The sequence below is a fragment of the Myotis myotis genome, unplaced genomic scaffold (genome assembly GCF_014108235.1).
Source record: "Myotis myotis isolate mMyoMyo1 unplaced genomic scaffold, mMyoMyo1.p scaffold_m19_p_17, whole genome shotgun sequence".
Classification (NCBI taxonomy): domain Eukaryota; kingdom Metazoa; phylum Chordata; class Mammalia; order Chiroptera; family Vespertilionidae; genus Myotis; species Myotis myotis.
In genome coordinates, this window is record NW_023416321.1 from 11,559,320 (window position 1) to 11,583,320 (window position 24,001).

Consider the following 24,001-nt stretch of genomic DNA (forward strand, 5'->3'; position numbering starts at 1 on the left):
CCCTGCTTTAGTGCTCCAAATCCTCCAAGGAGAAGGAAGCCGGGCGTGGCAAACGGAGAACAGGCCAAGGAGAAGAGGAAGAAGCAGAGACCCCCAGAGGCCAGCACAGGGCCCGTGGTGTCCAGGGTAGACATGGAGGCGGTAAGAGCGTCCTGTTGCCTGAGTCGGCCGGGCACCCATTTTACTAACCCGATTTGCTATTGAGAAAGAGTGACACGCCTGCTGGCCAGTTCTCTCTGCCTTGGGACTAAGTAGGAGAGAATGGGCCAAACAGGAGCCAAGGGGGTGGGAACAGGGAGGAGAGAAGCCTCAGGGAACGTGGAGGGAAGAAAAACTTCGGACTAGTCTCGCCGCCCTTCCAGTCCATCTGCCTTTGGGTTTTAGGCACTGGTGGATCTGCAGCTACACACACACGCCCAGGCCCGAGTTGTGCAGAGCTGGCAAGAGCTGGCCGACTTCGCGTGCTCGTTCACGAAGGCTGTGGCTGAGGCGCCCTTCAAGTAAGTGCCCAGGCCAATCCTAGCCCACTGCTGGGTCCAGTTCTTTACAGTCGTTCTGGTACCCAAAGATGCCCCTTTCCCTGAACTCCGCTGTCAGTCATTGTCTCAAGCTTGAAGCAGGAGCTGACCTCACAAGGGGGATTCTGGGGAAGAGCCCTCAGGCCCAGTCCCTTTCAGGTGTTCTGTGCTGCCAGTTGGTCCAGGTTCACCAGTGGGCAAAGTTACCCAGGATTCAGTGCAGGTCGGGTCACAATGTGACAGCCTCTCGTAAAAATAAGTTTTAGCCTGCTTAGCTCAGGGAGTGTTCATAGTCAGAATTTAAGTGAGACCTCAGAGATCTAATCCAGGTCCCTCGTTTTCTACCTGAGGGAACTGCGGCCTGAAGAGATGGACTTAGCCAAGCTCCTAGCTCGTTAGAACCACCAGAACTAGACTGCGCAGTGCCTGAGGCCCAGTCCCTGGTGTTTGACCCTGTGTGCTGCCTCTCCAGTCAGTGCAACCCAATCTCAACATAAACTAAAGATTCTGGTACTTTTCTGGTAACTCCTCTTTTAATGAAAAGGACTAGATATTTTTAAGGGAAGCAGTAACTAGCGTTGCTTGGGATCAAAGTGAGCAAGATATAACCTATGCCCACTTCTTCCAAGGTCACTGGAGGGAGGAGTTTTAAGTTCCCAGTTAGGGGACAGGTTCAGGAAAGTAACCAGTGACTCACAGCTCTTGATCCCTGCTGTTTGCAGGAGACTCCGAGATCAAACTAATTTCTCCTTCTGCCTGGAGAGCGACTGGGCTGGAGGGGCGAAGGTGGACCGTGCTGGCAGGGGCCTTGCTCAGGTCTGGCGGAGGCAGATTCAGCAGCTGAACCGAGTCAGCCTGGAAATGGCCAGCGCTGTTGTGGCCGCCTATCCCTCCCCACAGCTCCTGGTCCAGGTATGCTGCTGCAGGGGCCACCGCCCTGTACCCTGTGGCCTTAGTGGGACTCCCAGATGGTTTTCACGGATAGCATTGGTGAGGGCCCAAGATTGCCTTGTAGGTCAACAGTGCAGGCCCGCTGAGATCCGAGTTAACATTGACCTAGGGCGGGGGGACAATTCTTATCCCCCAACCCAAGCTCACCACACCCTTGTTCCTCGATGAGGGATGACTGTGAATGGTGTGGTATTAAGAGATCATTTTCCACCTTCAGGCTTATAGGCGGTGTTTTTCGGAGCAAGAACGCCAGAATCTGCTTGCAGACATACAGGTGCGCCGTGGGGAAGGCGTGACATCTACCTCCCGCCGTGTTGGACCAGATCTGTCCAGGCGCATCTACCTTCAGATGACCGCGTTGCAGCCAGATCTCTCTTTAGACAGTGCAGACTGAAGCTAGCCCCAAGGGACAGGATGAAAAGCTGGAGATTTCTGCCTCAGGACATGACCAATGCAGAGAGGGAGGTGTCGCCTGGAGCACAAGCCTGGGTCAGGGCCACAACAGATCCTGGGTGCCATTGTGAAAGTCTCCCTACCTGTCAACTGGCTGAGATATTTGCATTTATCTTCACCAGCATTCAGTGTTCCTCTCCTGGCAAAAACCAAGTGCCATGCATGAGCCACCCCTGCCCCAGCCAGCCCTCAAAATACAAAGGAACACAGACAGACCATTCAGACACATATTTAATAGTTGCAGAAATCCAAAAGAACCTCAACATCAAGTCTTGAGATCATGAGTGAAGTGCCCTCAGTGGGTTGGCTTTCTAGGCTGGGCGTCCAGCCCTGTTGGCCCACTGAGGCTGCCTCAACCAGCCAGGGAACGGGTCTGATCCCTATGCCCACTTCTGTATTCTCTCCGTCTTATATGTACTATGTGTTTAGTTTCAATAAAGCATTTGTACCAGTGGCTCTGGAGCTCGGAGGAAGACTAAAGGAATGTGTAGTGATCCAGAGTAAGGGGTGGGCCTGTACAGCAGAGCTATCCTTGGGGGAGAAAAGTCATTTCTTTCAGGATCAGGACAATCACAACTGGCAAACCTATCCAGTGGACCACTAAGCCTAAAAAGCTGGAGCCTGTCCTCTTCATCTCTGAACCTGAACACCTTCTTGCTGTCCTCGGCGAGGGGCAAGGAACTTGCAGTCGGGAGTTTCAGTGAGTGGGCACCATGACATGGCCATTCCTGATCCCTTCATCCAGCTGTTGTCAAAGATGAAGCAGAGGAGGCCACTGAGCAAGAAAACACTCTGGCCAACAAGAGAGTGACAGCCCTGCCCTTCATTGCACAAGTCATTAGCATTCCTGACCACCTTTAAATGCCTCGATGCTCCTGGATCCCCTCACTGCCCAGGTAAGTTCTAGGGCTGGAATCAAACCATTCTAAACCTCAGGCTCCGACGCTGGAGTGTTCAGGTTGCCTTTGAGGTATCTAGTCACACCAACTAACAGCTGTCACAGAAGGCGAGGGCTTTGCATGGCTCTGCCTTGTTCACTGGCAATGGGGAAGTTAATGCTCTAAAATCGAGGCATTTTCTGGAAGTCACATAAGTAGGGGCAGGACTCCACAGGAGCTGCCCAAGACCCTCAAGGCTATGAGATTTCTACTTGTGGGTCATGAATCTGTCTACATGAAAGATTCCACTCTCTGGCTGAGAGATACTCCATTCTGGCCTCTCAGGACATTAAAAGGAAGGCAAAATTATGGAAAAGAAAGAAATATCAGAGTGGGAGTCCAGTTCCCTCAAAATAGCTGGGAGACCAAAAGCAAGTCACGGACGGCCTCAAGTTCCTTATCTGCAAGTGTTCTATTGGACTGCGTAGTCTAGAAGTCCCCGAGCCTGAGACGGTATGGTCATTAAAATGTCTGAATGCCTGAGGCCCTTAAGAAAATAGGTATGCCCCTCCCCTCCAATTTGCTGAGCATGGTATCCTAATCCCCAATGACAACCCACTGCCTCCTGATCTGCCCTGGGTCCCCAGGGAGGAATGAAAGGGTTTGTGACACACAGAAGTGTAAATGTAGTGACGGCTGACCACTTAGGAGAAATGAGCCTTGCCTTTACAGTTCCGTATAACAACTAGAAAAGGCTGTTGTTCCTCTCCCCACCCCCGAGCCTATTCCTTTAGGCCTGAGGTTATTTCCTCTCCCTAACTCCCACTTCGTATTCCACCAGGGAACCCTGACTCAGGAACAAAGAAGTCCTACAAAGAGGAGGTCTCAAGTACCAATCAGCAGCCATTTAATGACGGCAGGTAGGTCTGACGCTAAAAAGAGGTTGTGTCCAGCAGAACCCAATTCCATAGGAATCCAAGTCCCAGGGCTGAGAGGCAGCAGGTGTTGAGGACACGCTCATTGCTGGGGGTCGGTCTGCAGGACCCACTGGAGGATGTGGTGGCTGCGCAGACCCCGGATCGCATTGTCGTAGATGGTGTTCACGCTGGTGCAGAGGGGCTGCTGCTGCAGCTCCGTCACCCGGCACACCACCAGCCCGCCCGCCACGCACAGCAGCAGCAGCAGCAGCAGCTTCAGCACCGCCCAGGACCGGGTGTGCTTCCGGGCTGGCTGCTTACGGGACCGAGAGCCGGACTTGGATTCTGGAGTGACAAAGGCACAGGAGACAAAGTTCAGTCAGTTTGAGGAGACCCACACTCTCCACCATTCAATGCTGTTCTCTTCCATGCAGATCCACGAACACCCCCCTTAGGCATGAATATTGTTTTAAGAACATCTGAGCTCTTAAAAACTTGCTATGTGCAGACTGAAATATAAGCTGCCTTCTCCTTGGATTCAAGGGAAGACATTCAACACTGGAACTCATTCTGGACGTCTCACATGGCGCACACAGTCCCAGGGTCCTAAGTCCTCCTTGAAAACATGGTGATGCTCCAGGCCCCTCAGGATCAGGGGAGGGGCTTGTCAGGAGGCAAGGATGGAGGGCTGCCCACTTGGGGAAACACTTTTAAGACTTTTATTTTTTTAATTATTGATTTTTAGAGAGAGAAGCATCCATTTGTTGTTCCACTTATTTCTGCACTCATTGGTTCTGTATGTGCCCTGATCTGGGATTGAACCCACAACCTTGGTGTATCAGGACAATGCTCTAATCAACTGAGCTATCCGGCCAGAACCTTGAGATGTATTAATATTGTTAATATCATACAGGGTGGCGCAAAAATAGGTTTATAGTTGTGAATACATGAAACCGTTTATTTTTGTATTTTTTATTAATTACGGTATTATTTTCCATAGGAACAACTATAAACCTAATTTTGTCCCACCCTGTATAAGATACATATAAAAAAAACAGTGATTACTGCTGGGAATGAGGGATTAGAGGTGACTGCCAGTTTCTCATCTATTTAGAGAGAACTTTTCTACATTTTCTGCAATGAACACATATATTACCTTTATAATTAGGAAAAAATGGTTTTGAGATTACTCAGCAACATTTAAAAGAGCCTGACTGAGCACCTCATGTGAGAACTCATGATGTTCTCACTTTACCCTGTCACTGCCCTGTAAGAAGGAGGATCCTCATTTTGCACAAGGAAACAAAGAAGTGGTGAGGTCAGGCAACTTGCTCAAGGCCAGCAAGGGAAAGCAGGGCCTCCGCCTCCCTCCAGAGCTCCCCTGCTCAGGGGTCCCTTTGGCCCAGAGGGTATACGACCCTCCCATGTACGAGGAGCCACATAACAACACAGATTCAACTGGACACACTCAGGCAAAACGCTAATGTGTCTTTTATACCACATGGCTCCCTGAACATGAACCAAATGATTCCCGTGGTGTTCAAGCAAAAAGAGAGTAATTTGTTCCAACGCGGAAAGAAAGCCGTAGGCAGTGCTGGCTTTCCTGAGATGGCACCACGCTCACAAAGCACGCCCAGTGTACTTCACGGATGATGCGAGGGACTTAAGAGTCATGTGACCACATGCATCCTTCACCTTTCTTGGTGACTTTAGAATCTAACTCTTGCCCTAGCCAGCTTGGCTCAGTGGATAGAGCGTCAGCCTGTGGACTGAAGGGTCCCAGGTTTGATCCCAGCCAAGGGCACATGCCTGGGTTGTGGGCTCGATCCCCAGTGGGGGGTGTGCAGGAGGCAGCCAATCAATGATTCTCTCTCATCATTGATGTTTGTATCTCTCTCTCTCCTTCTCCCTTCCTCTCTGAAATCAATAAAGAAATATATTTTTTAGAATCTAACTCTTACAAAAAAGTGCAATTCCCTGTCCTGGTAATGCTCTCAGCTACATCTGACCAAAACCCCACATGTGCCTCTGGGGAAACAAGCCAGCCAGGCCCGACGCTTGTTCCCAAGGAGAATCCCCCACGCCTTGTAAGCAAACCCTCCGAGGTGCTCCCAGGCCCGAGGGGTCACTGTATCTGACCAAGTGTACAAGTTCACCCACGCCGGAACACATCGTGCGCCTCCCCACTGCCCCTGCCGGAGCCTTACTGAGGGAACACTTACTCGATGCCTGATTCGTTTCCTTCTTGGGTTTCTTCTCGGGCTCCCGTTTGGATGCTTTGAGGGCATCGTACTCCTTCCTCCGGCGCTCCTTCTCTTCCGCCTTCTCCCGCTTGCGCACCTCCCGCTCCTGAGCCTCCTTGGCTCGCTGCTTGGCCTCCCGCTTCTTCTCCGCCTCTACAGGAAAAGATATCCCCAAATGGCTTCCCTCCCCACACCTTCCAGTGTGCTTTCCCGAGCGATTAAAAGCATGGATTCCGCCGCCCTTCCCCTAGCCAAGGGTCACAAGGACACATGAGAGGAACCAGCTGCCTTTCTGCCCTCCCTGCAGTATAATAAACGGCTCTCGGGGTTTGCTGAATGGACTCATGAGGGGGCTTCTAGCCACAAGCTGCAAAGAGATCAGGGTGAGCTGACAAGAGGGGCATAAGGCATGGGTGATGAGACCGGTGCTCCCCTAGAACAGGTACCGACTCAGAAAGCACAGCGATCGACAGCCTCCTACAACTCGGCTCTGAGAGGAAGCAACAATGGAGGTGTTGAGTCCACGGGAGTCCTATCTCCCCACGCTTGGGGAAGGAATGTGACTTGAGAAGGACAAGCAAGAAGAGAAAGTGAGCACTCAGGTTCAGGGGTAGAGACGATGGAAATGTTTTTCTGAAACAGCGAGATGAATAGTTCGTAATGTCTAGACTTATTCTGATTTACTTCACAGTTCAAAGATGTTTACACGCAGTCCCCAACTTACAAATTATTGGGTTCTAAAAATGCACTGCCAAATTCGTTATTTGGACATCTCAAGTACATTTTTCCAAAGCCAGAAGGCCACAGATGGTGGCTAAATGTCCTTTTAGGGCTTAAAGGCCTGTTTGAACCTTCATGTAGCTGAATAGTAGCACTATAAGTACTGTAGCTTTCCACTGCCTCTCTGAACAAACAGGCTCCCAGTTCCAGCTGAGCACTGGGAATGCCAAGAACACGCTACACTCAGCCTCCAGAGAGCCTGGGCCATGAAGCAGTGGAAGCAGCAGTGGTCGGAGTAAACACGCATTACAGTAGCCATGCACGTGTAAGGGACAGTCGTAACTCAGAGCTCTGATCTCAGGGACTGCAATCAGTACCACAGGAGCCAGCCAGCCAGGCGACAGCACCTGGGTGCCAGGCCTTGTTCTAAGTGCTCGAGATACAGCCGTGAAGACAAGCCAGGTTCTAGTGCCTGAGTCATCTACTCTGGAGAGAAGGAGACAAACAATAAACAAGTGAGCAAATAGTAAAAAAGAAATGTGCCATGGAGTAAATGATAGAGGACATGAGGGAGAGTGACACGTGGGATGCTGTTCTAGTTTGGGTGGTTCAGAAAGGGTTAACCTAAGGCAACATCTGTGCAGAGACATGAGGGATTACACGAAACCGACTGTGGAAAGCTCTGAGGGAAAAGGAAGCCAAGCAAAGCCCCAGAGGTGAGACTACCTGGTGCGTTCCAGCAAAAGCAGGAGCCTGTGTGGCTGAAGTTAACTGTATTCTGTGTGTGTGTGTGAGAGAGAGACAGAGAGGGGCAGGCAAGGCTGGAGAAGCAAGCAGGCGTGGGCTGTGGCAGGTCTTGACGGCCATGTTACTGAGTTTGAGTTTCATTCTAAGTTCAATTGGAAGCCATTAGAGGGTTTTAAACAAATAGCAGCATAATTGACTTGTTTTAAAAGATTTATCTGGCTGCTGTGTGGAGAAGGACTTTGCAGAGAAGGCACACGCGTGGAGACCGGACATTGTGTCAGGAGGTACTGTGGCAGTCCACGGGATGGAGGCCTGATTCTGGTGCTGGCCCTGGAGGCGGGGGAATAGTCACATACAAACGTGCTGACGGACTGGGTGTAGGAGTAACAGGAGAAAGGAATCAGGACAACTCTCTATTCCTGGCTAGAATGACTGCAGGGATGCTGATTTCCTCTTCTGGGGAACACTTTGAGGACCTGTTTAGCCAGGCTGAATCTGAGATGCCTATTAATCCTCCAGGCAGACAGACAGACAAGCAGTTGAACGTGACTTGGGAGCTCAGTGGAGAAACCAAGACTGGAAAGAGGTTCGTCAGACAAAGATGATACTGTCTACCCCCACACTGTTCCCCACTGCTCTGCACGACTCCTCCACTGGATCCAGCTTCTGAAGCAGAACCAGTGGCTGGATCAGGGCCCGGAAGATGACTGGAAGAGGGATGGCCACCTACCGCGTTCTACTTCCTGCCGCCGCTGCCTCTCTCGCTCCTGATCCGCCTGCACGACCTTCATGTGCTGTAAAACCTGCAAAGGCAGAAGAGGGCGCTCAGGGACTCTGCGCAGTGGTCTACAGCTCCACTCTGCTCAGGGGAAGTCTCAAAGGACTGCTCTTCTCCGGATCCCAGATCAGCGCAAGCCCGACGCAGTGCAGAGCTAATGGAGCTCACCCTCTGTGTCCCAACTCAGTGCCAACCCTGGAGAAGAGTCTGTGAGCCCCCGCTCACTGTAGCTGTCAGGAAAGAAACACTAAACTCGGTGACAACTGGAATCTGTAAACCCCCTGCCACTTACAGTCTCTGATGTGCACAAGTTCATAATTCTCCCAGCAACTCTGTGACGAGCATGGACTATTCTGTGATGAGCAGGGACAGTTCCCCAAGACGCTTTCCAGATCTCCCTCCTCTGGCTGCCTCATGTTCCCCTCTCCTTAGTCCTGGGGAGTTTTCTTATCTAACTCAGTTATAAGACTGAGTTCCTAAGTGTAGGGACTATTGTCCTGTTCGTAGGCGAGCACAGAGCTTAGCTAATTATAGGCATTCAATACATGTTTGATGAACAACTGACAGACTGGGTATAGGAGTAACAGGATTCCCATTTCAAAAGGAAGAAAACTGAGACTCAGGGCGATCTGTCCACACCTCGTGGGCTGGAAGCAGCACAGCTGGGAGGGCAGGTCTTCTGGGTTCCCAGACCAGAGCCTGTCCCACTCACTGGTGCAGAGGCAGGAGAGCTCGAGGAGAAAGGGAAGGAGCCATTCTGCCCTAACACCACACCACTCACTGGTGCCTGAGCCCCTCGAATTCTCAGCTCAGTCACGGCTGACTTCTAATTTAAAAAACCTCAGAGATTCTCATGATGGGCACGGTTAGGGGAGGAGGTGAACGCCTTGTTATTTTTTTAGCAGCTGACATTCCTTGGATGTAGGGGACATAGTACAAGCTTGGAGCCCAATATAATCCTGACTCTTACTAACAGCGTGACCTTAGCAAGTGACTTAATCTTCCTTCCTCCTTTTCTCTCTCTCCCTCTCTCTCTCTGTCTCTCTCTCTTTCTTTGACTAACCTTTCTGAGCTGATTTTCTCATCTGGGAAACAGAGATAAGACTTCTCTGGCCTGTTGCAAAGATTAAATTACATAACTTGTACTAGCTGCCTAACATAGCCCCTGGCATTATGTGTGCTCAATAAATACTGCTGCTTTTTTACTTCATCTTTCTAACCGCATGAATGAGGAGGAAAACCTAAACTATTGTAAATTACAACAGCAAATGGTCTGCATTTCACTACCGCACTAGACACCCTACAGGACAGACATGTATTCAAATGCAATTGTTTTACTTCGTGGGAACTTCAGACATACACACGCCCATCATGAGAGGGCTCAGGGGCAGGCCTGCCAAAGCAGCTCCCTCCAAGGGTCTGGTTTGAAGCCACAAGGAACCATCCTGTGTAACTCAGGAGTCCAATCTCTTCTCTCTGAAGGGAATCAACTTCCTAAAAATTGGCTTCTCAACGAGGAGTGACAGGATCTAGAGGGAGGTATAAAGCATGAAGGAGACAGTCCCTGCGTCACTCTGAATATTAAATAAGCATCAACCATTCAGTTGGTTTTGGGGAGTGTACAGCTGGCTAATAAAGAGCTAGGAGGTTTAAGAGACATCCCTTTACCTTTATATCAGGAGTAACCTGTATCTATCTGAAAACTCAGCAAGTTCAGAAATGGGAGGGACTCTTCTAGTCTAGGCTGTAAGCCCCTAGAGCAGGGGTGGGGAACCTTTTTCTGCCAAGTGCCATTTGGATATTTATATCATTCACGGACCATACAAAATGATCAACTTGAAAATTAGCCTGTATCTGGGCAAACATTTAATTAACTTACATCTACTGCCTTAGCAGGGTCAGACCAAATGATTTCTCAGGCCTTACATGGCCCGTGGGCCAGACATTCCCCATCCATGCCCTAGAGCAATGGTTCTCAACCTGTGGGTCGAGACCCCTTTGGGGGTCAAACGACCCGTTCACTGGGGTCGCCTAAGGCCATCGGAAAACACATATATAATTACATATTGTTTTTGTGATGAATCACTATGCTTTAATTATGTTCAATTTGTAACAATGAAACGGGGGGTCACCACAGCATGAGGAACTGTATTAAAGGGTCGCGGCCTTAGGAAGGTTGAGAACCACTGCCTTAGAGGGTAGATTTTGTCTACTTATCCCAGTTCACAGCATATAGTAAGCACTGATGAACACTGTTGAACTAACAAATTATTCTTTTTTTTTTTTTATAATATATTTTATTGATTTTTTTACAGAGAGGAAGGGAGAGGGATAGAGAGTTAGAAACACTGATGACAGAGAAACATCGATCAGGTGCCGCCTGCACACCCCCCAGGGGGATGTGCCTGCAACCCAGGTACATGCCCTTGACCAGAATCGAACCTGGGACCCTTCAGTCCGCAGGCCGACGCTCTATCCACTGAGCCAAACCGGTGAGGGCACAAATTATTCTTAAAAGATTCTTTACTGTGTACCAAGCTGACCAGTTACTACGACTATCCCACGCGAGGTGAGATCTAAATTAACTCATGGAGTCTAGTGACCTCATTCTGACGACCCAGGCCACTTCCCAGCAATGCCCAAAGGTGTGCTGCAGGAGACAGCGCAGGGGCGGCATGCCGGAGGGTGGCGTTACCACATCCGCAGTGCACTGTGCTACCTGGGGCTTTGTCTGCAAGACGTGTGTGCGTACTCCTCAAGACCTTCGCACTCAATAAAAACTGTTTCTACAGGTCACACCCTGTAGCGTATCAGCAGTTTCATATGGTTCAATGTATTATTTGTTGACCAAATGGACAAATGAAAGGCCTGTGCACAACGAGGGTGTCTAGCGTCAGAGATATGAACACAGACTTCCCGCCGAGCGTGTAGTGCCGAGAGGGTAGTCAATGGTAGCTACTACTGTTCTTCGAAACCCTCACTCCTAAAGCACCACGTTTTCAAAATGGGACTTCACTGATCACCTGCAGTGTCATCAGCCACGGGCACACTGTCACCTTGGTTACTTGGCTGCCTTAATTTTGCTGTTGGTTTCTTATAACAATAGGTGGTACAGATGATGGGACTATCTAAGAAGCCCTGAGCTAATGATAAGAAAGTCCATTACTCTCGAGATTCCTATAGAGACTCATCATACACACATCTCGCTTATATTAATTCTTGCTTTTAAAGTTAAGGCCTTATTGCTTCTCGGCGTTTTGGCTAAGATCAAGTGTAAAGTTAAGGCCTTTTTGTTCACCATGTAAGCAAAAGCCAAAGGCATCTGGTACCCGGCCAAAATGGTGATAATAGTTCCCAAAGTCATCTGGTGCCCAGCGGAAGTAGCAGCAATCCGTTCTGAAGCAGGAGGGGAAAATGACTAGAGGTGGGGATTTTTGAGAGATGGGAGTAGTGCTGTTCTTAGCCACGTGAGGCGTCTTCAAGGTTACTGGCAATGTTTGCCTTCCATGCTGCCTTTATTTCCTCGCTATTTCACATGACTCGACTGAAATCAAATGCCAGGTCTGCAAAGGATGTTTATAGCTATAAACTCACAAATACGGCCCTAGCCTATTTGGCTCAGTGGATAGAGTGTCAGCCTACGGACTGAAGGGTCCCAGGTTCGATTCCGGCCAAGGGCATATGCCTGGGTTGCGGGCTCGATCCCCAGTGAAGGGTGTGCAGGAGGCAGCCGATCAATGATTCTCTCTCATCATTGATGTTTCTCTCTCTCTCTCCCTCTTCCTTCCTCTCTGAAATCAATAAAGAAATATATTTTTTTAAAAAACCCTCACAAATACAAACAATACCTTTATTATCAAAGTTCCTTTCTGTGACTCAGAAAGGCCACTGCCCCTAACTCTCTGGCCCCATTCAAACAACAGTGACAGTGAAATGTTGGATCAGGGAGGTCCGGGTTCCTTAAGAATGGAAGGCCTGCAGTAGAGCCAAAGTAGTATTGTTCTACTACTTGTAAAGTAAACACAGAAACAAAGGTCCCATTGCTTGCCAGGTTCATAGTAGACAAACTACTGAGGCCTGAGTACTTTCATCAACACACAGCTACGGGTGCCCTGGCAGGGAGAACAAGAGGAGGCAGAGGCGAGTCCCAGGAGAGTCTGTGGAAGAGACACCAGTGTGTGTGTGTGTGTGTGGGGGGGGGGGGGGGGGTGCTTACCTTGTTGGCACACTGCTTACACTGCTTCTCATCCAGGCAGTCCCCTGCCACTTTGGCCAGGGCAGGATCCAGGGGGTTATCCTTCAGGTCCAGCCACTTCAGGCTCTAAAGAGATGGGGCAAAAATAAAAAAATTAAAAAAAGAAAGAGATGGGGCATTGAGACTGGCTAAGCCTGAGTTCACACACGGAGTCCCTCCAAGGGGAACAAAACGAGTAGGGAGAGAGCGCCTCTGTGTCCCAGCTGTAGGAAACACCATGAGGCAGCACCTATTCCGGTCAGCCTTTCTCAAAGCCATGGTCCAGGAGACCCTGAGCCTCCCTTGGCCATCCCTGGCCATGAAGCATTGGTTCATGAATTATTACCTTGAGCTGAGCAAAGCTGACAGGCAGGGTGACCAGTCTGTTTTTGAGGAGATCCAGGTGCTGGAGGTTGACCAGACGGCCGAAGTCGGCTGGCAGTTGCTGCAGTTTGTTCTTACTCAGGTCCAGCTTCACCAGGTGTGTGAGGCCACAGAAATCCGACTAGGACCCGAAGAGAGAACACCTAAGCCTGGCGCTCACACACTGGTGAACAGCCCAGGAGCCCCCAGCTCAGAGGCCCCTACTAGTATGTGTAAATCCTGACTCTACTTTTTACCAGCTATTCCATCTCAAATGAAAATGGACATAATGAGCATCACTCCTGGTCATAAGTAGTGAGAAGTGTATGCAAAAGGGCTGAGCACAAAGTAGGCACAAAATAAATGTGGGTCCCTTCACCCTCAGTTCTCCCTCTAACCCAGTGGTTCTCAACCTTCTGGCCCTTTAAATACAGTTCCTCATGTTGTGACCCCAACCATAAAATTATTTTCATTGCTACTTCATAACTGTAATTTTGCTACTGTTATGAATCATAATGTAAATATCTGATATGCAGGATGGTCTTGGGCGACCCCTGTGAAAGGGTTGTTCAACCACCAAAGGGGTCGCGACCCACAGGTAGAGAACTGCTGCACCTGTCCTCCACATTGCTACTAGACTGACTGGAGACACATTCTGTCCTCACACACCAGCCTATGTTCACCTTTCACAGGAGCTGTCAAAACATAGTGAGACCAGCCGAAACCGGTTTGGCTCAGTGGATAGAGTGTCAGCCTGCGGACTGAAAGGTCCCGGGTTCGATTCCGGTCAAGGGCATGTACCTGGGTTGTGGGCACATCCCCAGTGGGAGATGTGCAGGAGGCAGCTGATCGATGTTTCTATCTCATCGATGTTTCTAACTCTCTATCTCTCTTCCTTCCTCTCTGTAAAAAAATCAATAAAATATATTAAAAAAAAAAAACAAAAACAAACAAAAAAAACATAGTGAGACCATCCATTTTCCTAAGATCAAGTGCCCCTTGAATACCAGTGTTATTCTTTTTATTTTTGTCGCACTTAGCACAGTACTTAGCACAGGTGCCCTATGAAGGTTCTTTAAATGACTGGCTGAGGCACACCCTACCCATATCCTGGCTCTTCTTCAGCTCATGTCAAAACATCCCTCTTGTCATTAAGCCTTCAAGGTACTATTCGTGTTCTCTGGGGACTTGTAAACGCCAAGGGATCTACGCCAGGGGACCTACGCCAGGGGACCTGCACTGCCGAGGAAGGCAAGACAACTGATTGAAAAGTACACGTGGGAATGCTGAGTGACCATCCGACAAAGTGGACAGCAGGTGTCAGGGTGCAAGGAATTCTGCCCTTCTTTAATTCAGCACAAAATACTTCCTGGAAGAAGTGGGAGCTCAGATGCCTTTTCAGTATTAAAAATGGTTCTTGATGAGCTGTGGGATGATGCTGCAGACAATGAGTGAGGTCCAGGTGAATGCCGAGAGGGGAATGGACTACCGACCCAGAGAAGAAACTGGGTCCTGAGACTCGATTCCTGAGTGAATGAGTGAATACCAGAGAATGGCAAGAGGGACTTGGCCAGGGTAATGGATGGGAAAGGCAACAATGACAACCCACTTGGACCGGACTGCGAGGGAGCACTGCTATAGAGGAGAAAGCACATCACCCAGGAGAGGCTGAGGGATGAGCGAGTCCAGCGCCTACACAGGTGCAGCAAAGGAGAATTGGTACAGAAAATTGATCAAAAGGATTTGACCATAGATTGGATGTGCTTATCTCAAGCAATTAAAGACTGAAAGGATAATGACACAGTAGTCCCATACGACCACGCTTTTTCCTGTTCCCATTAACTGTTGCACCAGGAAGCTGTTTATAAGCAGCTTTTTCTCTGAAATGCAGAGCAATTTAAGAAGTTCTCCAGTCTCCTCTATGCAACAGTGAGATAAACTATTTTATAAAGTAATGATATCAGGCAGAAAAAAGGGTGAGCCCAGTAAGGGACTCAGCCAGCATCCTGTTGTTGACTTTAGTTTTCTGTGGCCCGACTTTCCCACTGTTCTAAAGAACGAGGCCCCTACCTTGCTTTCCTTCCCACTGAGATGACTCCACCCCCAACACACTCAGATTTAGCTGAAGGCTGCCTGCAGGCCTAGCCTGAAACTATGCCTATGACACAACTTGTCCAAACAGGAAAATGAAGCATCAGGGCTCCAGAAGGAATTGTGCGTGCTTGCCGGTCTTACCGGGAGAGTAGTCAGTTTATTGCAGGACAGATCCAGTATGGTGGCCTTTGGAAGGGCAGCCTAGGAAAGGGAATGAGAACCAAACATCAAATCAACACATGAAATGATTCAGTGACATCTGCTAAGGAAGCATTTACCAGTTCCCACAATCAGGAAAGGCCTTTTAAAAAAAAAATTAACACTAAAGTATAATGTTCCTAGGGATAGGAGGGGGAAAAATGAGCCAAGCAACCAAAACCTATGGAAGAAGGCAAATAGGGGTTTGGCTATGGAACATCCAAGAAAGGAAAACAGATTCTTAAGGAATTCTCCTTAGCATTTCTAATATTTTCTCTAGCGCCCTTCCTTATTCGTTTTAACAAAGGGACTGTGTCTAATATGGCTTTGCAATTTCCATATTCCCTAGTTCAGGCCTTCTGGGCTCTCAATATACATGCTGGCTGGTTCATGACTGAATGAATGAGTAAACGAGAGACTATCAGAGTGAAAATAAGGCCCGCCGGCCCCATCTCCATTCTCCCTAGTGTTCAGGACCAGAAGAGCTCAGCGAAACCCACCCTCTTTCTCCCTAGGGGCAAGGCTGCGCCGACCAGATGCCTGGAGTACATGGTTCCCCACGGCAGTCCCAGGGCCAGGTGGAAACAAGGCTGGCCATCTTCCCGGGGTGGGAAAGAAGCCAAATACTCCGATAAAGGACCCTGGGCCAACCTACACTTTCCAGTTGTCAGAAAGTCCCGAGAATAAGTCTGACCACCTAAAAAAAGTTTTAGATTTTACAGTGGGAAGAAAGCCATCATACCTACATGTTTCAGCATCTGCTACCTGCCAAACAGTTCACATCACAACCGTACCGAATCCTCATAACTTCTATGAGACGGGAACTATTATCACCATTTTATAAAAGAGGAAATCGAGGGGGGGGGGGGAGTGAAGTAGCTTGCCAAGGGCACTCGGCTATGAAGCAATGGGGAGCTGACATATGAACTGGGAGTCCTGTGCTAGCCTCCACCCTACACAGCCAAGGCGGGGGAAAGGCTGGGTCCAGTGCCAAAGGCCCTGACAAAAGTCTACGTCATCCCAAGTGAGGCCGGCGAGGAGGGCGCAGGTGGGGCACCAGGTGGGAAAAACAGGGATGCCCCATCTCACTCACTCCACGCTGGCAACCAGTTGGTGTAATCTAAGGGCCTCGGACCTCTCCTGGGTGGGAGGGTGGGAGTAGGGGGTTGGAGGGGTGGGCCCCCGGGCAGCGGGGATGCCGGTCAGTTTCAGCCCAGTGGGCAAGAGACCTTGCCAACCAGGCAGGGAGGCCTCAGCTTCTTCAAGGAAGGACGCCTCGGGGCTGGGGCGGCCACCTGGGCAGGCCGGCTCCCTATGAAACCCTGGCTCCGGGCCACACCCCGGTCCACCTGGAGGCCTCTTTCTCAGACCTAGTCATTCATTCATTTGCTCATTCATTCTCCCAATACTCCGTGGGCGCCTCCCGGGGGTCAGGCACGGCGCTGGGCGTCGTGAACCCCGACCCCCACCCCCCGATGGGGCAGGGGGAGATTTACTCTTGACCCGGGCAAAGCCAGAGGCCGGACCAGCAGCCCCCCGCCCGCAAACCCCATTCCTGGACCTGCGCCAAAGGGACACGTGTACATCTCGGAAGAGCCCTGGGACCCGACGCGGCCTCCCCGCGGGGGGGCTCGGCCCCACGCTCCCCACCCGATTCCAGGACCTCCCCACGGGGGCGCGGGGAAGGGGGCGGCCCACGCCAGGGGCAGGATCGGTGGACGCCGGGGCCCGCGACTGTACTGACCAGCTCCTTGACCGGGACCTCATTCAGGTCGCTAAGGCTCAGGTCCAGCTCGTTGCCGTCCAGCTTGTCGCGGAGATTCCCGCCCTTGCCACCGGCCTTGGTCATGGTGACGCCGGCTGAGCGGCCCCGTCTCTCGGGCTGCGACCGGCAGGAGATGCTCCAGAAGCCGCCCTTGGGCTCAGTGGTCTCGCACCCAACCGACAAGGACTGAGTCCTCCGCCGCCGGTGCAAAACCCCCGCCGCCCGTCTGCCCGCCGGCCGCTCTCTGATCCCCGCGCCCCGCTCCCACCGGTGCCGCCGCGACGACGACCACTTCCGTGTCCACGTCACCTTTCACGGCCACCGAGACGCGCTGGGCTAGAGGGGCGCTCGCAGGTGCCCGAGCGCCCTCTGGCGCCGGAGGTCGCGCCCTGCAGGCGCCGCCAACCCCGGAGGGGTGGGGTTCAAGGCTCCGAGCTGGTTGGCGAGGCGGGGCCGCCGCGTTCCCCGGTGACTTGGGGGCACGTCTGCGGGCATCATTGCTGACCACGTTAAGAGGCGAAAGGGCACGCGAATGGGGCCAGAAGACCTGGGCTGCATGCAAAACTGACCTCATGACATCACCCCCATTCTCCTGGATTAGAAGCTGAAACTGTGTGTCCTTCAAAATTGCTCTTTGTCCTCTACCCAACAATCTCCCTCCAAATCATCCGGAAAACCCAACCTCTGCCCGTCTCTTATCCCCTCCTCACCGCCCCAGACCTTGTCTAGGCCACCACCAACTCGCACCTGGTACTACTCTGGGTCTCTCTTCCTCCCATCCGCCTCTACCCAGCTGCCCACATGATGTTTTTAAAAATCTAGCCAGGCCTCCCCTCTGCTTAGAACCCTTCAAACCTCCAGCGACCTCTAAGCTATGGAGCACTCTCCGTTCTAGACTGGCCCAGCCTGCTTCTGCAGCCTCCTCCTAAGTCCCCGACCCTCTCTGGGATGCTGTGTGAGACATTCCCTGGGGGGCTCCTCACCTTTCCCTCTCCTGGAATGGCCCTGCCTTCCTCAGGCACCTCTGAGGCTTAGCTAATTCCCCCAGTCCTTCAGGAAACCCCTCCAGCCACCCACTGAACCCCAGACTGAGTTAGAGGCCCCTCCCTGGGGCTCTGTCGATGGGGCTCTGCTGCCTTGTAGACAGAGGTGGTGGAGCTTGGTGGCTAAGGTGGGGACTAGACCAACTGGGTATTAATCTTGGCTCTGCCTCTTGCTACTTATGAAACCTGAAGCAATCACTATGCCTTATGTACGAATACATGAGAAACAGGCATAAGAATGTTCCCTAGCTGAAGGGTTTGGGAAGGACTGATTGACTGAAACACAGGAAGAGCTGCCATAGTGACTGGCACTTAGTAAGAACCCAATAAATACTAGTTATACTTATTTTTAAGTGCCTGCCTGCCACTCTGGACTGTGAGGGGCAGAGGTTTTTAATCTTTGTATCCCCAGTATCTGAGTGTCTGATGCATGGTAGTTGCTCATTCAGGTGTCTAGTGAAGGAATGGATGAAGCACTTTATTCACTCCAAGCCTCAGTTCTCTCATCTTTGAAATGGGGATATTAAAGCTTATCTCAGAGGGGAAATGTGAAGACCAAATGAAGTCAATGCAATGGCCTACTTATTTAACAAATCCGTATGCACACTCCTCCCGCCCCCAGGCAAACACTGTGCTGAGCTTTGGGAAATAGACAAGGGCAATTGGGTAGTAAGACATTAGTGCTTGGCAATCCGTTATTTTGTTTTGATAACGTACATGATAACATACATTTCTTGTGTATCTTCCTTTTACGAAGAAAGAAACTCAGGAAGGAGAAATACCTTGTCCTCCGTCACATAGCTGGTTGAGGAGCAGATCCAAATCTTTTTATTCCAAATCCTGTTTCTTTTCACTATACCCTATTTTCCCTCCCTTCCTACTCCCTCCCCCCGCCCCAGGAGCCTACAGTCAACACAAATAGCTATTATATAAAGTAGAAAGAATAAGAGCCCTAACGCATACAGGAAAAAACCTGTGTGTGAATTTCAGGGCTGCGCAGACATACGTGATAACGTCTGACTAACATATGTTAAGTGTATTCTGTGTCCTGGGACTGTGATTCACATACGTTATTTCTCTTAACTCACAACATCCATAAACGGCAGATATTATTTCAGTTTTACAAAGGAACTACTTGAGGCTCAGAAAGGTCATCGCAGGACTGTCGCAGCAAGTAAGTAAATGCATTCCAAGGGAAGTGGTGCGTATGCAGGAAGGAGGAGCCTAGGAAGAAAGAAGAAATCAGAAAAGGCTCCACAGCGGAGGTGGCATTTAACTCCAGCTTTGAAGAATGGCTCAGATTCCAACAAGAAGAGACACAGCCCAGAGAAATGAGGCAGCAAAGTGAGGAATTGACAGCAGCTGTCACTTTGAGAGAGATTTTTTTTTTTTCAAAGTACGTTTTTATTGATTTCAGAGAGAGGAAGGAAGAAGGGGAGAGAGATAGAAACATCAATGATGAGCCTGGCCGGCATGGTTCAGTGATTGAGCATTGACCCATGAACCAGGAAGTCAGGGTTCAATTCCCTATCAGGACACCTGCCAGGGTTTCAGGCTTGATCTCCACTAGGGGGCGTGCAGGAGGCAGCCGATCGATGATTCTCTCTCATCACTGATGTTTCTCTCTCTCCCTCTCCCTTCCTCTCTGAAATAAAAAATATATATATATATATATATGAAATCCATCAAAAGGAGAGTGATTGAATAAATTAGAATGTGATTAAGAATACTGAAATGGACCTGGCCGGTTTGGCTCAACGGACAGAGCGTCGGCCTGCAGACTCAAGGGTCCCAGGTTCGATTCCGGCCAAGGGCATGTACCTTGATTGCGGGCACATCCCCAGTAGGGAGTGTGCAGGAGGCAGCTGATCGATGTTTCTAACTCTCTATTCCTCTCTGTAAGAAATCAATAAAATATATTAAAAAAAAAAGAATACTGAAATGGAGAGACCACCCAGGATTCTCCAGATGGGCCCTAAATGCAATCACAAGTGTCCTTATAAGAAAGGCAGAGGGAGACTGGACATAGGAGGGGAGGCAGTGTGGCCACGAAGGCAGAGATGAGAGTGCTGTGGCCACCAGCCAAGGACTCCCTGGAGCTGGAAGAGACAATAAGGATTCTCCCCTGAACCTTCTAGAAGGAACCAGCCCTGTCAACACTTTGATTTTAGTCCCAGAAGATGCTTCAGACTTCTGATCTGTAGAACTGTAGGAGAATAAACTTCTGCTGTTTAGGCCACTACATTTGTGCAATTTATTCCAGCAGCAATAGGAAATGCATGCACGACTCATTTCTCAGGCCTTGGCTCAGACCTCCAGGAGACCTTCTGCGACACGCCTAGGGTAAATGCTGTCCCCCACACCCTCTCACCCACAGCATGGTCTCGGGGTTGGTGTCTTTTACTGGACAGTGATCTCCCTGAGGACAGACGCCCTGTCTCATTCATATCTCCGGCCTGAGCACCCACCATGGCGCCTGGTATGACGTCAGCATTCGGTGAATGTCTGTGAGACCATGAATGAGGAAAGGGAGATAAATGGGATTTGTTCTAATTTATCAAGACACGGGGTCTTTATCCAAGACTGTACAGTTAACTTTAGCTCTTGACTTTGACTCAAGTTAAAAATGACATCACCCAAAGCGAGTTTTTTGTCCCACACTCTATGAAAGCAAGGTTTGCACAGCGTTTGGCAGCTGCTGGCACTGCCGCTTATTCGGCTTTTCGATTTGGGGCTGCCTGCAAGAAAATACTGATTGTTTAAGATCACCTCGGCCTGCGTCCGCCTTCAATGATCAGTGGTGATCAGAATAAGTTTACCCTACACAGCAGTCCAGAACAAGTTCCTTCTTTTCACTTTCCATTTGAAAATCAGAAACATTCGTTTTTAGAACCATTTTTATTAGCCTTTTTTGAGGGGGTGGGGGTGGGTATTGGCTACTGTTATGTACTGTTTGGTATTGGATCTAATGGGCAAAGTATAAGCATTATATTCCAAGTCACTATCATCTCCTTTCAAAATTAAAACTCTCTTCCTCACCTTCCTCTCCTTTATGTGGCTGCCAGCTGTCTCTTCTCTGCCCCCCGCCCCGCCCCCCCCCCCCCCCCCAACTCTGTGATATTTCTTAGTACACCATTCCCTTCTCAGACATACAGTGAAGAAAATTCTTTAAAAGGGACGCTTTTCATATGCTACTTGGAAACAGTCGATGACAACAGAGAGCTGTGAAAAATTACATCAGAGAGGAGATATTTGCTCAAGGTCATTGAGAGAAAAAGAAGCAGAGATGGATTCTTCCCAGGCCGCCCACAGGCCTGGGTAAGCCCCTTGCACTCATCGCTTTAGAGTGAAAAACCTCACATACTAGTAGCCCCTGCTACCAAAAAATTATTAAGATAAAGCATGTACGCTGTCTTAGGAAAATAAAACAAGAAAAAGGCTTTTTAACAAAAAGCAGCCGTTCTCTGCCTTACACCTCCTCTCAGTCCCATGCTCCAAATAGAACCATTTCCTGTTATTGTGGTAAAGGAGACAATAGAATTTAACATGTTAAACATTTTAGGTGTGCCGCTCAGTAGGACAGTCACATTGTTGTGTAACCATCCATCTCCAGAACTTTTTCACCTTCCCCATGCCCCTCCCTCCAGTAACCACCATTCTACTTCCTGTCGCTATGAATGCGACTCTCTAGGCTCCTCATATAAGTGAAATCATACAGCATTCATCCTTTTGTGTCTGGCTTGTTTCACTTTAGTGTATGCTTTCAAGGTTCGTCCCTGTTGTAGCATGTGTCAGAATTTTCTTCCTTTATAAGGCTGAATAATATCCTTTTTCTTTTTTAAATGAATTTTTATTGATTTCAGAGAGGAAGGGGGAGGGAGAGAGATAGAAACATCAATGATGAGAGAGAACCACTGATCGGCTACCTCCTGCACGCCCCACATTGGGGACTGAGCCCACAGCCCGAGCATGGGAACCTAACCGAGAATCAAGCCATGGCCTCCAGCTTCATAGGTCGACGCCAGCCAGGCCAAGGCTGAATAATATTCTATTGTAATGTAAGGGTGGAGCAAATGTAGGTTTACAGTTATTCATACAAAAAATAATACTATATATATATATATATATATATATATATATATATATGCCTAATATGCAAATTGTCCCTGCGGGAGTTCAACCAGGAGACCAATCGCTCGCTATGACGTGTGCTGACCACCAGGGGGTGGTGCGGAATGAAGGAAGGCCCTGGCTGGCAGCTGGCAGCTGGCAGCTGGGGAAAGGGGGCCCCAGCCTGCAGCCGGAGGAAGGCCCAGCCAGCACCTGAAAGGCCCCAATGGGACCTGTTCACTGGCCAGGCCTAGGGACTCTATCCGTGCACAGATTTCATGCACTGGGCCTCTAGTAATTAATAAATAATAATAATACAAGAATAAACTCTGGTGTTTTGCATACTCACAACTGTAAACCTGCTTGTGCCCCACCCTGAATGTCATATTTTATTTATCCATTCATTGAAGAACATCTGGGTTGTTTTGTGTTTTGGCTGTTAATAATACTGCTATGAACATTGGTGTACAAATGTCTGCTCGAATCCCTACTTTCAAATCTTTATATTTTTAATTCTTACGTGAGGATATTTTTTCCATTGATTTTTCAGAAAGAGTGGAAGGGAGGAAGGAGGGGGAGAGAGAGAGAGAGAGAGAGAGAGAGAGAGAGAGAGAGAGAGAGAGAGAGATTGACTGGTTGCCTCCTGCATGGGCCCCCAAAAGGGCCAGGGATCAAACCGATGACCCGTCAGTTCATAGGCCGACGCTCTAACCACTGAACAACCTGGCCAGGGCCCTACTTTCAATTCTTTTGGACCCATACCCAGAAGCAGAATTGCTGGATCATGTGGTAAATTCTGTTTTTAATTTTTTGAGGAACGGTCAACATTTTTTCCATAGCAACTGCACCGTTTTACATTTTTACCAACAGTGCACAAGTGTTCCAGCTTCTCCACATCCTCACCATCACTTGTTTTCTGTTCTTTTGAATAGTCATTCTAATGAATATGAGGAGATTTCTCACTCTGGTTTGGATTTGCATTCCCCTAATGACTAGGAATGTCGTCATTCCTAGAGCCTATTGGCCATTCGTGTATCTTCTTTAGAGAAATGTCTATTCAAGTCCAAAGGAGAACATTTTGAACTATTTTAGCCATTTCTGCTTTATTATCTTCTGTGATTTACTTCCAAACAACATAGTTATACAGCTATTTCTTGGTTTTGTTTGCTAGGTAAGAATTTGTACTTCCATCTCTCTTCCCCAAGTCCTCCTAAATAGTTTTGCTGTTATTTTGTATATATATGGCTGCCTTTGTAACTCTGAAGAACATACTCCTTTTTTTTTTTATAGCAAAGATGGAAATTTATTGAAGAACAAGTACAGACTCCCACGTGGGGAGGGGGAAAGAGTCCCCCATACTCCTTTATTTCATGTCCCCCCATTGGTAGGCCGGGGCTCCTAACACCTTGATTTATAAGGTAAGGCCATGTGCTTCCACTCCCTTCCCATCTCCTGCCCTCTAGCTCTCAACGGCAGCCAGGTGTGACCGCCAGCTTCAGAGTATTTACATCGTTTCCTCACTATGATGACATCTTCTGGACTTTTTTCATAGGTTGAGAATAAGCATTTTAAAAATCTGTAGGTGGTGTTTACAGTTTAAGCCACTTTTGAAGCACAGATGGGAAGGATATTGACAAAGGGGAGGGACTAAGGGCTTTCTCAGCGTAGCCAATGGCATGCACAAAAGCATAGGGACCGCGTACTGTGTGAGTCATGTCCAGCTCACAGCAGATGTGCCCCGTTCAGGCAGAAAGACCCTCGGGGAGCTAGGAGGAATGGAGTTGGTTGAAGAAAGAGGGAGGCAAGTTGAAGGGCCTGGATGGTCCATGTGCCCTGTTTTTCCCACTCCCAGAATTCTGGTCCACGGCTCAATACAAAGACTCGGGGACTTACACATCAGGTATGTTCACTATCCTTTCTCCCAGCCTCTCTCTCCCCCTCCCCCCTCCCCCCCGCCTCCCATGGAACCAGTGTCTACTAGGACTCTCA

At 49.4% G+C, this 24,001-nt stretch overlaps 2 protein-coding genes across 8 annotated transcripts in view; one reads left to right on the plus strand and one right to left on the minus strand.

Annotated features, from left to right (window-relative positions):
* Positions 1–4,281, plus strand: part of EME1 (essential meiotic structure-specific endonuclease 1) — a 20,035-nt gene extending 15,754 nt beyond the window's left edge. For 2 of the 4 annotated variants that reach the window (XM_036339318.1, XM_036339319.1), the window contains exons 6-9: positions 12–141; positions 385–500; positions 1,241–1,430; positions 1,687–2,376. In XM_036339318.1, coding sequence (XP_036195211.1) covers positions 12–141; positions 385–500; positions 1,241–1,430; positions 1,687–1,863 — 613 coding nt within the window. In that variant the 3' untranslated portion in view covers positions 1,864–2,376. Of the gene's footprint in view, positions 1–11; positions 142–384; positions 501–1,240; positions 1,431–1,686; positions 2,819–3,641 lie in introns of those variants that run through there. The other 2 variants (XR_004972724.1, XM_036339320.1) reach the window with 2 other exon arrangements.
* On the minus strand, positions 2,141–17,169 carry LRRC59 (leucine rich repeat containing 59). Of its 4 annotated transcripts, none has more exons than XM_036339325.1 (8): positions 16,839–17,169; positions 15,841–15,901; positions 15,038–15,097; positions 12,786–12,944; positions 12,422–12,526; positions 8,158–8,230; positions 5,940–6,113; positions 2,141–4,062 (listed from the first exon to the last, which is right to left on the minus strand). In XM_036339325.1, the coding sequence occupies exons 2-8, from the start codon at positions 15,850–15,852 to the stop codon at positions 3,818–3,820; spliced, it is 828 nt and encodes a 275-aa protein (XP_036195218.1). In that variant the 5' UTR covers positions 15,853–15,901; positions 16,839–17,169; the 3' UTR covers positions 2,141–3,817. The 4 variants fall into 4 exon arrangements, with proteins under 4 accessions (XP_036195218.1, XP_036195217.1, XP_036195215.1 ...); XM_036339324.1 differs by having other exon boundaries at positions 15,841–15,904; XM_036339322.1 differs by lacking the exon at positions 15,841–15,901.
* Between the last annotated feature and the right edge of the window lie 6,832 nt (positions 17,170–24,001).